The sequence below is a fragment of the Cetorhinus maximus genome, chromosome 16 (genome assembly GCF_964194155.1).
Source record: "Cetorhinus maximus chromosome 16, sCetMax3.hap1.1, whole genome shotgun sequence".
NCBI classification, from domain to species: domain Eukaryota; kingdom Metazoa; phylum Chordata; class Chondrichthyes; order Lamniformes; family Cetorhinidae; genus Cetorhinus; species Cetorhinus maximus.
The window spans coordinates 37,747,526-37,765,019 of record NC_135894.1 but is presented as its reverse complement, the minus strand read 5'-3'; the positions used below and the strand labels follow the sequence as shown (position 1 = coordinate 37,765,019).

Here is a 17,494-nt window from a genome sequence, read left to right as displayed (position 1 = left end):
GATGTGTCAAGGCTGCAGCATGTGGGAGCTCCTGGATAACATCGCGATCCAGGGCAAACACATCTGCAGTGCTTTATGAACTTCAGCTCAGGGTCATTGAGCTGGAGGCTGAGCTGCAGACACTGCGACACATCAGGGAGGGAGAAAATTACCTGGATGCTTTATACCATCACTTTTGGCAGTCACACCACAAACTCTGATTTGGTCAGTGGCCAAGGACAGGAGGGTGTGACTGCGAATGAGGCAGGTAAGGGGACCTAGAGGGCAGGAGTGTGAGCCTCTGCAATTGTCCAACAGGTTTGAGGTTATCTCAGCTTGTTTGGATGAGAGCGGGGGCTGCAGGGTGGATGAGCAAACTGACCATGGCACCATGGTACAGTAAGCCATACAAGTGGAGGGAGCCCTAGTAGGGGACAGTATAGTAAGGGGAATTGACATGGTTTTCTGCAAAGAGCGAGAGTCCAGACTGCTTCGCTATACAGGGCACAGGTAACATCCCGGAAATAGCTGTAAATCAGGAAATGGAAGGGAGGAAGGAACCCGGGAAAACTACAATCACCAGGGAAGTGGTATTGAGCAAATTGTTGGAGGTGCAAGCTGACAAATCCCCCGGTACCGACGGATTCACCCTAAGGTCTTGAAAGAAGTAGCTAATGAGATAGTTGATGCACTGGTTTTAATTTTCCAAAATTTCCCAGACTTGGGGAAGGTTCCATTAGATTGGAAAATAGCACGTGTAACTCCTTTATTCAAAATGGGAGGGAGACAGAAAGCAGGAAACTATAGGCCAGTTAGCCTAACATCTGTCATGGGGAAAATGTTAGAAGCTATTATTAAAGATGTTATAGCAGGGCACTTAGAAAAATTCAAGGCAATTAGGCAGAGTCAACATGGCTTTGTAAAAGGGATATCGTGTTTAACCAATTTATTGGAGTTCTTTGAAGGAGTCATATGTGTTTTGGATAAAGGGGAGCCGGTGTATGTACGTTACTTAGATTTCCAGAAAGCATTTGATAAAGTGCCACATCAATGGTTATTGTGGAAAATAAAAGCTCATGGTGTTGGGGTAACATGTTGGCATGGATAGAAGATTGCCTAGCTAACAGGAAACAGTAGGCATAAATAAGTATTTTTCTGGTTGGTAGGATATGACGAGTGGTGTGCCACAGGCATCAGTGCTGGGGCCTCAAATTTTTTTACAATTTATATAAATGACTTGGATGAAGGGACCGAAGGAATGATTGCTAAATTTGCTGACCGACACAAAGATAGGTAGGAAAGTAAATTGTGAACAGGGCGTAAGGAGACTACAAAGTGGCAAAGATAGGTTAAGTGAGTGGGCAAAGATCTGGCAAATGGAGCATGTGGGCAAATGTGAAATTTTTCATTTTGGCAGGAAGAATAATAAAGAAGCTTATTATCTAAATGGTGGGAGATTGCAGAGCTCTGAGATTTACAGTGATCTGGGTGTCCTAGTGCATGAATCGCAAAAGGTTAGTATGCAGGTACAGCAAGTAATTAGGAAAGCTAATAGAATTTTATCATTTATTATGAGGGGAATTTATTACAAAAGTAGGGAGGTTATGCCTCAGTTGTACAGGGCATTGGTGAGACCACATGTAGAGTAGTATGTACAGTACTGGTCTCCTTATTTAAGGAAAGATGTAAATGCATCAGAAGCAGTTCAGAGAATGTTGACTAGACTAATACCAGGAATGGGTGGCGTGTCTTATAAGGAAATATTGGACAGGTTAGGCTTCTATCCACTGGAATTGAGAGAGTAAGAAGGGACCTGATTGAAACCTTTAAGATCCTGAGGGGTCTTGACAGGATAGAGGTGGAGAGGATGTTTCCTCTTGTGGGAGAATCTAGAACTAGGGGGTCACTGTTTAAAAATAAGGGGTTGCTCATTTAAGACAGAGATGAGGAGAATTTTTTTTTCCTCTCAGAGTGTCTTTGGAACTCTCTTCCTCAAAAGACGATGGAAGCAGAGTCTTTTAATATTTTCAAGGCAGGGCTAGTTAGATTTTTAATTAACAAGGGGGAGTGAAAGGTTATCTGGGGTATGCAGGAATGTGTAGTTGAGGTTACAATCAGATCAGCTAGGATCTTATTGAATGGCGGAGCAGGCTTGAGGGCTGAGAGGTCTACTCCTGCTCCTCGTTTGTAAGGTATGTGGATGTGTCCCAATGCCTGTACCTTAATCATCCTGGAATCATATGACTCAGTGTGCCATAGGCATGTCTTCCACATCATGCTTCTTCTAGGGAATCCTCACATCAATGCATATCCTCATCTCCCAATTCAGATTCCTGCTCATGCTGCTCTTTATCATCAGCCTCCTCCATGTCTCCCTCTGGCAAGGGTTCCCCACTTTGGAGCATCAGGTTGCAAAGGGCACAAGACACCATGATGATGTGGGACACCCTCTCTGGAGATTACTGCAGAGACCTACCTGAGCGGTCCAAGCATAGGAAGTGCATCTTCAGGATGTCAATGGTTTGCTCAATGATGGATTGTATTGCATTATGCACCTCGTTGTATCTGTACTCCAAGTGACTCAGAGGACAACGCACTGGTGGCATAAGCCATTGTTTGAGTGGGTAGCCCTTATCCCTAAGCAGCCAACCCTGTATTCGCTGAGACCCTTCAAATATGTAAGGTACCTGGGAGTGACTCAGGATGTATGAGTCATGGGAACTCCCAGGGCACCTGGCATATATGTGCATGATGTGCTTCTGATGATCATATACCAGTTGAATGTTGATGGAGTGGAACCCTTTCCCATTAATGAACATCAGGGGCTGGTGCCATGGGGCTTGCAATGCCACATGTGTGCAATCGATTGCACCCTGTACTCTAGGGAAGCCTAAAATATCTGCAAATGCCTGAAATCTAGCAGCCTGGCTAGCTTCATTGAGTGTAAAGTTCACATAATGATGAGCCTTATGGTAGAGGGCATCTGTCACCTCCTTGATACATTTATGTGCTGAGGACTGAGATGCTGCATAGGTCCCCTGTGGACCCCTGGAACGATCTGCAGGCAGAAAATTGAATGCAGCGGTGACCTTCAGGGGCACTGGCAGGGAATGTCCTCCCAGTCCATGGGGCGTTAAATCCTCCAGCAGAATGTGGCAGATGTGACCTACCACCTCTCTTGACAAGTGCAGACAGGCACAGCATTGTCTGTTACTCATCTCCAGATAGGAGAGTCTTCTTTGATAGGCCCTAGGTCATGCGAGTTGCCTCCTTGGGATGGGTCTAGCCTCCTCATCATCTGGTTGTTGCTGGGGCTTCCCTGGACCATGGACCTCAGGTTGGGCCTCCTCTCGAAGCTGGGCTAGGCAGCACCAGCCCCTTCTTCTCCTGAGTCAGGTCACTGCCATCAATAAGGCAGCACTGACCACAGGCTCCATTATTCAATCCTCCTTCTCCCTGGGGAATGATAGACTCAAGAGTTTAATGAACATTGGGTAGATATAGTAGACCTTCCACTCGCACACAGAAAAACAATGTCATGCCCCAGAGCTGTGTCTGTGCTAATAGCTTCCCACTGATGTAGCCTCGCAGCTGAGGTACACACTCGCATATGAAGGTGCCCATGATGCCAACCATAACACTTTACAACTCAATCCCACAGAACTTGAGAGCGCTTTGGGCACATTATGAAATGTGTGACCTTATCAAAAGAACTCCTGCAATCTGTTATCTTGTATGCTGATCAACCTCAATTTGCACTTCAGCAATGATTGAATTCTTTCAAGTTATCAACAGTCACAGATTGCAACTCTTTTGAGTACAATCACAGTTCTTGGTTTCCAGGAGTGGGACATGAACCCACAACCTTCTGATTCAAAGGTGAGGGTGCTATGGACTGAGCCACAGCTGACACCTCCTATAATGAGGTGTGGAGCCGAATTGTCCTGGTGGAAACTCTTTCGAGTTATCAACAGTCACAGATTGCATCTCTTTCGAGTACAATCACAGTTCCTGGTTTCCGGGAGTGGGACATGAACCCACAACCCTCTGATTCAAAGGCGAGGGTGCTATGAACTGAACCACAGCACCCAAACATGCCCTTTGGCCCATGATCCACGTCAATTGGATAAAGCACATAACAGGCTTTCATTGATATGCAGCAGCTGTGCTTTCTATACACTTGCCGTCATATACATTCTCATATACCTCTCTGTTGAAATTCAAATGGAGCGACTACATTGTGAAGCCAGTGACTCCTGCGGTCTCTCTTTGAAATGCATAGTAAGGCAATAGCTCCAAAAGGACCTTCTCAAGGAAATCTTCCTCTTTTCTATCAGCTCTTACTCCACTTCAATGTTTTCAGTGCAAGCAGTTTGAGGCTGCACCCTGAAATGGGCCCCGATTCCTCCCACAATGACTCCGACTTCTCCCATCTAGATTCTTTTCCACTTTCAATTTGTTACTACGCCATTACTTTGTGTTGGCAAGGTATTGGTGTTAAGATTTTGCGATGAGACGAGCTTCGACTCTCCCTCTGACTGTTCGTGTCTCTCCAAACTTCCTGGAACCCCAGTGTGCAAGTAGAGCTCCCTCCTATTATCCTAGTAATCCTAGATCCCATCGCAATTGTGGTCAACATTCCAACCCTCCCACCTGAACCCATAACTGTTGATATCCCAATGCCCACAGTGGACCTCATCCCTCCTAATCTCTAGGCTGTATGCACGGTCATGTACAGAAGAGAACTCTCCTCAACCCAGGAAAGTTTTGAATATCCCCTTCTATATTATGATTTCCCCTTTACAGGCTGCAGATGCGTCCCCTGACCATCCCATCTGCAGCCCACTCCAAGCCAGACAAGGCCGTGGCCAGTGACAGTAAAACCATGACCACGTCCTTCACAGCAAGCTGTGCCTTATCCCTACTGAGCACACAGCCCTTTCCCCTCCCTGAAGCAGGAGCACGACATGTGCCATGCATAGCCCCAGGACTGCCTTTACTCTCGCTTCCTGACTACTTGGCCCCAGACCAGGGACTATGACTGCCTTTCAATGATCTCTCCCATTCCTTCTTTACTCCTGATACAACACAATGCCCCTTCACGTGCCACCCCCACCCCCCGTCTCTGTGCAACCCGTCCCTCACGTGCAAGCCTTTCCCCTCCCCTATCTCCATGAGTCTCTGTGCAAGCCTTGCTCTCTTGTGCGACACTAACACAAAAGGGCAGAATTTTGCCCTTGGTGGGCGTGCGGGCCCCACTGGCTTGGCAGCCGGCGAACAGCCGACCCCCGCCGCCGAAATGGGGCCCGCCGCCATTTTGAGTGGGCAGGCCAACTGTCCAGCGGCCTGCCCGACAGGAAGCGCTATGCTTCCTGTGCCGGGGGAGGTGGATTCCCCATCTGTCAAAGTGCGCTCTTTCGTGCATGCGCGCGACAAAGCGCACTGCTCCCTAAGACAAAGTGCTGTCTCAGGGAGATTAGTGACACTGTCAAAAACATAAAAAATAGAGAAATAAAATATTATTAACATGTCCCCTTTATGTGACAATGTCACACGAGATGGGACATGTTAATAAATATCACATGACATTTATTAAAGTTTTTAAAAAGGAACATGAAACCTCGTTTCATGTATTATCAGAAGCCCGCTGGGGCTCCTGGCCTGCCCGCCAGCCTTAAGGTTGGACGGGCAGGGCCTTTAATTACTTTAATTTGCCTGTCAATGGCCTCAATTGGCCATTGACAGGTCGGCAGGCAGACAGCTGATTTCGCTGTCTGCCCGCCTTCCTGAAAATTTAAAGGGACCGGGATGACGTCAGTCCCGCATCATTTTCCCATCGGCGAGTGGGCCCCGCCCCCAAATCACCGACAGGAAAATTCTGGCCAAAGCCCCCTAGTATTCCAGAGTCTGCGTGCATCACCTCCAATTCGTTCTGTTTTGTTCCCATTCCACCCCCTACTGTTTCTGCATTCCAATCTTTAATGTCAGGCTCCAACTTCCCCACCCTCTGTCTGACATCATCTCTCCCCCCCACCCCACCCCCATCACCACCCAGTGTCACAATGCTGGTCTCTGTCTCATATGCAGCCCTGCCTGAGCCCCTTTGAAGACACTCTCCTGTGGACCGGAGGTTATTGGTGAGAACCTGGAAAGGCGATATTGCAAATAGGCTTTACAGGTTGCACTTACCTCGAAGTCAGAAGCGAAGTGAAGAAGGGCAGCTGCACGCCACTTTTTTCCAAATGTGATTCGGACTAGTCTAATTTCCTGCTGACATGGCGCTAGGTTGGGAGAGGCTGAGAGATTTCAGCGAGTGGCGTTTTTAATGAGCATTCATGATATGATAATACATGCAAATGGAGTTGTCGTCGTGGATCAGCAGGAAACCCAACCCGCCAGTCAGCCATGGAAGTGGTGAGGGGAAAATTCCAAACAGCCAGTAGGTTTTCGATTTTTGGCCTTGCTCCAAACTTTCCAGTCCCACCAGCCACGCTGCCACAGGCTGGAGGGGAAAATTCTGCCCTCAGAGTCTATCCACGGTTAAGCACATAGGCTGCTGACATTGTCTCTAAAAGTAAACATCTTGCACCTTCTTCCCAGTAAAACAATCTGGGCCCCCTTTATCTCTAACAATCAAACCACCCAGGCTTGCTGTCAGGCAGACTTTAGGAACAGGTCACATGACCCCCTTCATTTTACTTTAAAGAAACTGTCCCAAAGTATAACAACCATATAAACCTCAATTGTAACACTAGGTGTGGTCTCACTAATGCTCTGTACAGTTGTAGCAAGACTTCTATACTTTTCATACTTCATCCCCCTTGTAACAAAGACCAACATCCCATTTGCCTTCCTAATTACATGTTGTACCTACATGCTAACTTTTTGTGATTTATGTATGAGGACACCCAGATCCCTCTGTACTGCAGCATTCTGCAGTCTCTTTACATTCAAATAAATTCTGCTTTTCTATTCTTCCTGCCAAAGTGGACAACCTCACATTTTCCCCACATTATAATCCATCTGCCAATTTTCTGCCCACTCACTTAACCTATCTATATTGCTTTGCAGACTCTGTATCCTCACAACTTGCTTTCCTACCCACCTTTGTATCATCAGATTTGGCTACAATGCCCTCTGTCCCTTCATCCAAGTCATTACTATAGATCTTAAATAGTTGAGGTCCCAGCACTGAAATCTATGGTACACCACTAGTTACGGTTTATCAATCCAAAAAGGACCCATTTTTTCCTTACTTTGTTTCCTGTTAGTTAGCTAATATATTACCTAACACCATGAGCTCATACATCTTGGGTAGTAACCTTTTACGTGGCACCTTATCAAATGCCTTATGGAAATCCAAATGCACTACATTTCCCTTTATCCATACTATGTTAGATTCTCAAAGAACTCTAATAGATTCATCAATCACCATTTTCCCTTCATAAATCCATGAAGATTCTGCTTGATTATATTATGATTTTCTAAATGTCCTGCTACTACTTCCTTAATAATGGATTCCAACATATTCCCAATGACAAATATTAGGTTAACTGGTCAACATTATCCTGCTTTCTGTCCCCCTCCTTTCTTAAAGAGAGTTATTAAATCTGAAGTTTACCAATCCACCACCTTCTTGACAGAAAATATTGATGGGTAATAAATGATGACCTTGCCAATGACACACACCCCCCTGAAATGAATTAAAGCAAAACAGCCTAGAGATGTGGCCATATTTTTCATAGGACCTGCTTCCAGCGCGACGTGTTTTAAACAATTGACTCTGGAACCTTGAACTGCGTTGAATATAATTTGTGCTTAAAAGTCAATGGTCATGTTGATTTTGGTCAAATTGTGACAAAGAAACTAGTGAAGTATCAGCTTGGTTGATACTCCAGACCACTACACACAATTAAAAAGGGCTTGATGCTTACAAAATACGCCAAAATCAATTTAGGGAAGTGTATATCGCCACTCTTATAACAAATAATTTTCAACAATAGTATCAAATGGTCAAAATGCAACCAGGTAACTCAACAGATATTGTTTAGAGCAAAGCACTGAAAGGCTTTAAAATCACCCAAATAATTTCCAAAACTTAAACATTACATGCCAGATTTTTGTTTGTTTGTAACTGGAAAAACATCATAACAATTGGCTTATTCAAAATTAATACACACCAGCTTTCTCAACATTTCCTCGAAAATTTGACTGATAGTGTTCCAATCTAACTTGTGAGCCACAATTATTTTGGTGAAATAGCACTGAATTCACTAGAAAGACTTAAAGGAAATATTTTTAAAAGGTGAACATAGCTCTACAGGTAATAATAATGTATATTTATATATAGCAGCCATAATGTAGAAAAAAAATCCCAAAGCACCACATGGTTACACAAACAGGTAGCAAGTCCTAGAAAAGAACTGGAATAGGTGACTGGCTTTTCAGTTTGTCGTTAAGCGAGATCTAACTTCTAGATGACAGTCATGCAGTCTAGAAATGACCCTTGAAACGCCTATGGTATTCAGATCAAAGCCTGCAAGATTGGGCCTCTGCAAGTGAATCTTTAGCGGGGAATTTTTGAGAGGGGAGATTGACTTAGGGTGGTCCTAGTGAAAAACAGGTCATTGCACTGATTTGGAATGCAGTCATCACTCAACTGCACCCAAAAAAATTGGCATTTCAGTTTTGAATTGATGGTGAGAATTAATGGTGTCCAAAATGGGAGCTTTACAGATAGAGAGTGAACTGTTGGCTCTTTAGGTGGGTAGTAATGGACTAGAAATCCATTCCAGGAGCCTTGCAGGGAAGTATGCTAAGCAGTCATACTAAAATTGCTACATATTGATCAATACGGGGTCCTATTTTTATTTTTCTTGGGATCAAGTATCATTGACAAGGCCAACATTTATTGTCCATCTCTAATTGCTCTTGAGCAGGTGGTGATGCTGTCTCTTTCCTGTGGTAGGATGATACAACTGAGTGGCTTGATAGGCCATTTCAGAGAGCAGTTAAAAGTCAATCATATTGCTATGGATGTGGAGTCACACGTAGTCAGGGCAGTTAAGGGTGGCAGATTTCCTCCGCTGAAAGATATTATTAGTGAACTAAATGGGTTTTTACAATAATCCAATAGTTTTGTGATCTTTATTAATGAGACTAGCATTTTATTCCAAATTTATTAATCGAATTTAAATTCTTTAGCTTCCATGGTGGAATTTTATCTCACATCCCCAGAGCATTAGTCTGGGCTTCCGGAATACTAGTCCAATAACATTACCGATATGCTACCGTCCCCTAACCATGCTCGGTGGCACTGGAAACTGATAAAACTGAATGATGGCCATATCTTATTATTACCTATCCAGATGAAAATCAAGTTTTTAACAAATATTACTTCAATTATAGGCTGTTTATAATATTTAATTAAACTGTTAAAGACAAAGTTTGCAGGAGACTAGGGAAAGAACAAAAGTCTGAATAGGGATTTTCTTTTCATCCAGAATGCTTCTTTTACAAGGAAATTATGTGAATACTTGCAAGTTTTAGAAGTAAGCATTGCAATTTCAAACACAATCTTAGAAAATTTCATAGAACTAATTGATATAATTGCTTCTATATTTTATCATTTCATTTTCTTCATATATTTTTAACATCTCAGATCCTAGTTAAAATGTTTGCTACAAAATATTTACCTTTGGTTTGCAACAAACCGCACTTGGAATCAACTTTTAATTAATTGATCAACATACCAACTTTTATGGCAGAATATTAATCTCTTTCTCCCATATACGAGGGAATCACCTACCTCTGGTTCTCTTCTCTCATCTGCTGAAGGGAGTTTAAGTTCCCGGCCCTGATCATCATTGGGATCAAAAAGATAAATGTAGTCTGAGGAATAACTAACAAGAATTTCTTGTCCATCATTACTGTAACAGAGAGATGTAACTCGACAGGATTTATTGGTAAGATGTGGTGGTAAAAATCTTGCACACATTCCAGTGGTTGATCGAGTATTGTAACTACCTGCAAAGAAATAAAGATAATCATGCAGCAATAGAATTTTACAGCACAGAAGGCAGCCATTTGGTCCGCCATGCCTCCCTGAATTTATTAAAAGAGTTACTCCGGCCCCCTCCCACAACTCTTTCTCCGGTACATCGATGATTACTTCGGTGCTGCTTCATGCTCTCGTCGGGACCTGGAAAAATTTATTAATTTTGCTTCCAATCTCCACCCCTCCATCATTTTCACATGGTCCATCTCTGACACTTCTCTTCCCTTCCTTGACCTCTCTGTCTCAATTTCTGATGATAGACTGTCCATCAATATCCATTACAAGCCTACCGACTCCCACAGCTACCTCGACTACAGCTCCTCACACCCCGCTTCCTGTAAGGACTCCATCCCATTCTCTCAGTTCCTTCGCCTCCGTCGCATCTGTTCTGATGACGCTACCTTCAAAAACAGTGCCTCTGACATGTCCTCCTTCTTCCTTAACCGAGGTTTTCCACCCACGATCGTTGACAGGGCCCTCAACCGTGTCCGGCCCATCTCCCGCGCATCCGCCCTCACGCCTTCTCCTCCCTCCCAGAAACATGATAGGGTCCCCCTTGTCCTCACTTATCACCCCACCAGCCTCCGCATTCAAAGGATCATCCTCCGCCATTTCCGCCAACTCCAGCATGATGCCACCACTAAACACATCTTCCCTTCACCCCCCCTGGCGGCATTCCGTAGGGATCGTTCCCTCCGGGACACCCTGGTCCACTCCTCCATCACCCCCTACTCCTCAACCTATGGCACCTCCCCATGCCCACGCAGAAGATGCAACACCTGCCCCTTCACTTCCTCTCTCCTCACCGTCCAAGGGCCCAAACACTCCTTTCAAGTGAAGCAGCATTTCACTTGCATTTCCCCTAACTTAGTCTACTGCATTCGTTGCTCCCAATGCGGTCTCCTCTACATTGGAGAGGCCAAACGCAAACTGGGCGACCGCTTTGCAGAACACCTGCGGTCTGTCCACAAGAAAGACCCAAACCTCCCTGTCGCTTGCCATTTTAACACTCCACCCTGTTCTCTTGCCCACATGTCTGTCCTTGGCTTGCTGCATTGTTCCAGTGAAGCCCAACGCAAACTGGAGGAACAGCACCTCATCTTCCGACTAGGCACTTTACAGCCTTCCGGGCTGAATATTGAATTCAACAACCTTAGATCTTAAACTCCCCCTCCCCCCATCCCCACCCCGTTTCTTCCCCCTCCCCCCTTTTTTTCAATAATTTATATAGATTCTTCTTTTCCCACCTATTTCCATTATTTTTAAATCTAAAACTAAAACTTTGTTAGTCTTTCCACCCCACCCCCACTAGAGCTGTACCTTGAGTATCCTGCCATCCATTCTTAATTAGCACTTTTCTTAGATAATATCACCACCTTCAACACCTCTTTGATCCTTTTGTCTGTGACATCTTTTGATTATCTGCTCCTATCACTGCTTGCTTATCCCAACAACCACCCCACCCTCAACTTCTCTCTCCCCCCGCCCCCCACCTTAGACCAGCTTATATTTCACCCCTCTCCTAACTATACTTCAGTTCTGCCGAAGGGTCATGAGGACTCGAAACGTCAACTGTTTTCTTCTCCACCGATGCTGCCAGACCTGCTGAGTTTTTCCAGGTAATTCTGTTTTTGTTTTGGATTTCCAGCATCCGCAGTAGCTTTTAGCTTTTTGTTTTTATTAAAAGAGTTGTCCACCTTGTCTTACTACTTTTCCCTATGCTCTTTTTATTTAATTTTCAAATGTTTAAAAACATTCCTTTGGATGCTGTTAATAGTTTCTATTTCTCCCACTATTCCTAGTGCTGCATTCCATGTCCTACATCTTTCACTTGCTTCTAACTCTTGCCTATCCATTCATAATCAGAGTATCTCCAGCAATGGGTTCTCTTCTTGCTCGAGCACTGTTACCTCCCCACATCTACATTCTTCCCCTTGGACAACATCATTAACTGGTATGGAGTCAGACTCTAGGCATACAATATAGCCATCCAGCTCTAATTTTCAACCACCACTTTCAACTTCTCCACTTCTTTTGCACTCTCTGCTTGCCAGACTTTCAGTCTTGGTTGAGCCAAAATTTCCTCCAGTTGAACATTGGTGGGACAAAAGGCAAAGTTTTTAGCCCCCAGCATAAAGTCCATACCCTTGCAACCAATCGCAGGCACCCCTCCTACCCATTGTCTCAGATTGAAGGAGACTATTTGCAACAAAAACAGAAAATGCTGGAAAAACTCAGCAGGTCTGACAGCATTGTGAAGAGAGAAAAACAAAGTTAATGTTTCGAGTCCGTATGACCCGTCAGCTCTGAAGAAGGGTCATACGGACTTGAAACGTTAACTTTGTTTTTCTCTCTCCACAGATGCTGTCAGACCTGCTGAGTTTTTCCAGCATTTTCTGTTTTTGTTTCAGATTTCCAGCATCCACAGTATTTTGTTTTTATCTGAGGCTATTTGCAACCTTGTTGTTGCTCAAGCTGAGTTTCTGACCATATATCCTTTCCATCATAAAGACTGCCTAATTCCACCTCAGTAACATCACATACTTTCGACCCTGTCTCAACCCATGTGCTGCTAGAATCCTGATCCAGGTGTTTGTCACCTCCACCATGATAGTTTCAATGCCCTCCTGGCAGGTGTCACACCCTCCACCCTCTGTACGCTTTAGCTCATGCAATACTTTCTGCTTACATCCAATCTATACTAAGCCATGCACATCAATCACCCCTGTCCTTCCAACCTACAATTGCTCCCAAAGCTCAAATTTAATATTCTAACTTTTATGTTTAAATTACTCCCTTTCCCTTCCATCTCTGTAATTTCCTCTAGTCCTACAATAACCCCGCACTTTGTTTTTCTAGCTCTGGCCTCTTGGGATCCTCCACTTAACCCCACTATTTACAGCTATTCCTTCAGCCACACTTAGGCACCACACTCTGGAATTCCCTCCCTAAACCTTTTTGCCTCCTCATCTTACTCACCTCCATTACAGTCTAAAATCCACCTCTGACCAAGCTCTTGATCCTAATCTCAACCCTCCTAATATCTCCCTCTTTGCACTTCTGTGAAGTACCTTGCAACAATTTTTTTTCTATGTTAATGGTGCTATATTACACAACCTATCCTTGTTTTTTAAAACAGCTTTGTAAACTTGTTCTCTTACTTTTAAATATCCGCACTTCTAAACCAGAGTTTCTCTGCTCCTCTATCTTAAAAGCTTTACCTTTTACTATGTATCTTCTCCCCTTATTCTTCCTTCTAAAATGCATTGCCCCTCACATTTTTCTGCAATGGGTTTTATTTAATGACATCTATCTGACATGTCTATGAAACAAATAATACTACTGAGGGCTCTAAAGCACATGTTAATGTGCTGTATATGAAAGTGATGTCTACCATCATGTTCTATATTTAGCTACCAATTAAAAGTTACCTAACATTTCGCCATCTAGGTCAGTAAAAAAATTTTAACACCCTGTCACAGCCTGCAGACCTTAAACAAAATCAGATCTCTACAAAATGTTAAATACTTAAGAGTATAATTAAACTGCAATATTGAACTTCTAGAAGTAGTGGCAATTAAGGTTTCCAGGTTGGCTAAAAGACCAGTCCTGTTGTCTTAACCTTTAACAAGCTATCTGTACCATTAAAACAGACTATACATTCAAATTTCCTTTATTCATTAAAATTTACATTATGGATACACTTCATATGCATATTCCCTGCTGAAAATCATCCAAAAGGGCTATCTATATAGATTTTGTAATTGAAACCAAACATTTAATTGAATTTCAGGCTGCATGTAATGTTAAATAGGCTTGCTCGTATTTTGGATAGCAAAGTTTAAATATGAAATACCTGTAGCTCTTGTGCCAAGCATCCTTCGATCATATATTCTCACAGAGCTATCTGAGCAGCCAACAGACAAGTAGAATGGCATTAAGGGGCAAATAGCGATTGAAGTAGCTGCACGACGACAGTTTATTAAAATGTCCTGTTTGAAAGAGTTTCAAATCTTAAGGAAATTGTCATCTTTATTTTTAAAATATACATTTCTTATTAGGAAATTTCTACCTGAAAAATTTAAGTCAACTGAGTTAATGCTGATTTACAAAATTTTCACATTTGAAATTGAGAAGTTTGACTATACAACGGGCACTTGTCAGCAAAATATTCATATCAAACCTCAGATGCATAAAACAGTGACAGCAAACACAAGCAGAACTCATCAAGTAACAGTCCAGAAAAAAAACTCCCCACACCGCGCCCCCAAAGACAAACAGGTATGGACACAAAACAGGTTTGCTTTACCCTCTGGCTTATCTACAAATCCTTGTTATTTACGTGAACCTAAATATTGTTGCACAATGGATAGCAAAATTGCAGCGACACCCTCTCTCAATTTATCACAAAAATTTTCAGATTAGAATTATCGCACTGCCCAATTGTTTTATGCTTCAATGATATAATATTGGAAGTTACGTTCTGAGACGTTTGATCAGATTACATCTTTCAAGCAAGCATGGCTTATTTGCAGATAGGTCCTTTTACTAACTTTACTAGTCTGCCAAAGCAGTGGACTAATCAGACCCTTTGCCATTTTTTTTAAAAAAAGATAAAATCTGCAGAGCTAGTAGTAACACTAAGTGCCGACATAAGCGCCCACAATTTTGTCGGAGTAAAATCCTGAAGCTGCCAAGCAAAATTATTTTACATTTTTGATGCCCATGTTTTTTCATAGCTGATACACACAACAGTAACCATAGGAGCAAATCTAAAATAATCTGCAGTAACCAATTTGTTCTAAATTTAAGTGGCTCCATGAAAAGAAAGGGAGAGTGTGCCATGACTGACTCAAACTGCAGCTGACTGGAAGCAACTGAAGCAGCAACACCGCCTCCCCACAAGCACCCTCGCCCTCTAAAACGCCCACTTGAATATGCTGTTAATTCAATTTTCAGACGAACACCTGAGCATTTATATTAGCAACATCTTTACATTGGGTTTGTTAAATGTATATCTATGCATTTCTTAAACTCACATCTTTGCAATCTTCTTTTGTACAATTCGTCTTCACTCTCACATCAAACCACCTTACTGTACCATCTTCACCACATGATAGAAAGGTGTAAGGATCATTTGGTACAGTCATGATCTGAGCAACAAAAAGATGTAAAATCAATTGGTACTATCATGATCTGGGAAAAATAGCATGTAGGATTTCAAATGGCTGCTCTTCGTATGTGAGCAAGGACAGAGGGGTAAATTTTCAACCTGCTGCCCAAGCAATAAACTATCATTGCAGATTGGCTGTCCATTACAGAAACTGCCCAATTTTCCTTTCTAAATGAAATCAATGGAAATTAAAATCAGGAAATTTCTATAATAGGCGGCTGATCCACAACAGCAGTTTTGCGCCTGAGCATTAAGTTGAAAATCTACCCGAGTGCTGACTGACTACTTGGCCATTGGAAGGATTCAAAGCTAGGTCCAATTTAGCCTTCACCAGACATCCATACATGCATCTGCCACAAGCAATCATGAATACGAACTTTCTTTTTCTTGCTCTTCCTAACTCAAAATATTCTTAAACCAATTGCAATTCCTATTCCTACACTAGCTGAGATTAGCTAATTCAATACTACAAATCAAACTTGCAATTTTTCTTATCTATAGGGACTCAGTTTATTTGGAAATGGTGACCTAATGACCAATGGTGACTAATGCAAGTTGCAAAAATAGCAATCCAGAAGTCATGAGCTCAAATTACAAGTTGTGAAACGTAACTGAATAAATCTGGGAATTTATGGGCTAGCACCTGCAAACGTGACCAAGGAAGCTGTTGGATTGTTGTTAAAACCTAATTGGTTCATAAATGCCCTTCAGGGAAGGAAACTTACCACTACTTCCTGGTCTGGCCTGCATGTGACTCCAGTCCCGCACTACATGAATCACTCTTAATGCTCTTGAGGCAACCAATGTTGCCCATATTCCAAGTACAAATATTTTTAAAATGTTCCACACAAGGCATTGCAGCTACCCACTGAGCCATGAGACATTCCAAGATTTTGTTTAGATGGCTTTTACTAACCCTAGAAAAAAGGGACCTGGCCTTAACCTACAGAATTTAAAATGAACTTTGTAGTTTAAAGTCTAAAATATTAAGTAGAAATATTAAACGTTTGGATGATTCATTATTGCAATGGGTTTAGGAACATTGCATGAAAGAGATTATGTAACATTTAATATCTTGTTAGATGAATAAAATAAAATTCTAAAGGGAAGCCTGTGATTAGCTGAAGAACCAGAGGCGAGACAAGGAGAACTTCTTTTAACATAGCAAGTTCTTGCAATCTGGAATGAGTTGCCTGAAAGGGTCGTAGAAGCAGATTCAATAATAAACTTTCCAAATGGAATTAGATAGCTCTTTCAAAGAACCAACACATGCACAATGAGCCAAATGGCCTCCTCCTGTGCTGTATTATTCTATGATTCTATTTAGAAGGGGTAAAGTGTACCCGATATGATGAGTTTCCATTAAAATGAAAGAAACGGTACAAAGGCGAGGTATTTTCCCCCACAGATTGGGGTAAAAAGTCAACCTACATCGCTGTCATTCAGCATTGAGTAATGCTGGTGCAAATTCTATTTTCTCAGTTAGGGCATGGTGATCAGCAAAATGAACCCAAAGAGGGAAAAAATATATTTTAAAATGGCAAAGAACCCAATCACATATTTAAAAATGAAGCCACTTTTGCAAAAATAATTTTAAATGAATTGCGGTATTTGTGTATAATTATATGCAGCATGATTTTGAACTTCGCAACTTCCAAAGTGAATTTTAAAATTTTAGGTTTGGATAAAACTATAACTTATAGAATTTTTTTTGTCAAAGTCTGAAATATTGATTATCAGTAGATTGAAGAAATTAAACTGAATAGAATTATATTTAAAATGCTGTAAATGCATGGGCCAAATGTGCTTCATAATTTTAAGATTACATTGTGCTCATGGCGTAAACTTAAATGACGAACAAAGTGTAAACCCAGTCAGTTACTGCCAACTTGCAACAAGAGATTGGAAATAGAGTCATAGCAGCCCATTACGTATTTATTGCATATACAACTAGCCAGCCAGCATCTGAAAATGGCATTGTGTTTTAGTTATATATAATTGTTTCAGTAAGCTCAAACTATTTCAAAAGTCCCCAAGATTATTTTTTTATGGGGTAGGACGTTAGTTAACTTAATCAAATGACAACACAGGCCAAGCATCTTAACGACCTAACTGATTTCCAAGATCAACAAAGGTAAAACTCCAAGAAAGAATTGACATATAAAAACTTGTAATAGTTGCTGCCTACATTATATTGCAACGTGAAGTTTGAGATAGGAGTGCAATTTTACTTTTTAAAAAAATTAATTTAGCTCATACTAAAATGTAATATTTTCTATTTATAC

The 17,494-nt window shown here is 42.1% G+C and overlaps 1 protein-coding gene across 9 annotated transcripts in view; it reads right to left on the bottom strand.

The window, feature by feature from the left end:
- Positions 1-17,494, bottom strand: part of dcaf6 (ddb1 and cul4 associated factor 6) — a 174,668-nt gene that overhangs the window by 124,389 nt on the left and 32,785 nt on the right. For all 9 annotated transcript variants that reach the window (XR_013579150.1, XM_078559693.1, XM_078559694.1 and 6 more), the window contains exons 5-7: positions 15,076-15,189; positions 13,893-14,028; positions 9,788-10,005 (exon numbers count right to left, since the gene is read on the bottom strand). Coding sequence is in view for 8 of the 9 variants with exons in the window: in XM_078559693.1 (XP_078415819.1) it covers positions 9,788-10,005; positions 13,893-14,028; positions 15,076-15,189 (468 nt within the window). In the remaining variant the exon portion in view is untranslated. The remainder of the gene's footprint in view (positions 1-9,787; positions 10,006-13,892; positions 14,029-15,075; positions 15,190-17,494) is intronic.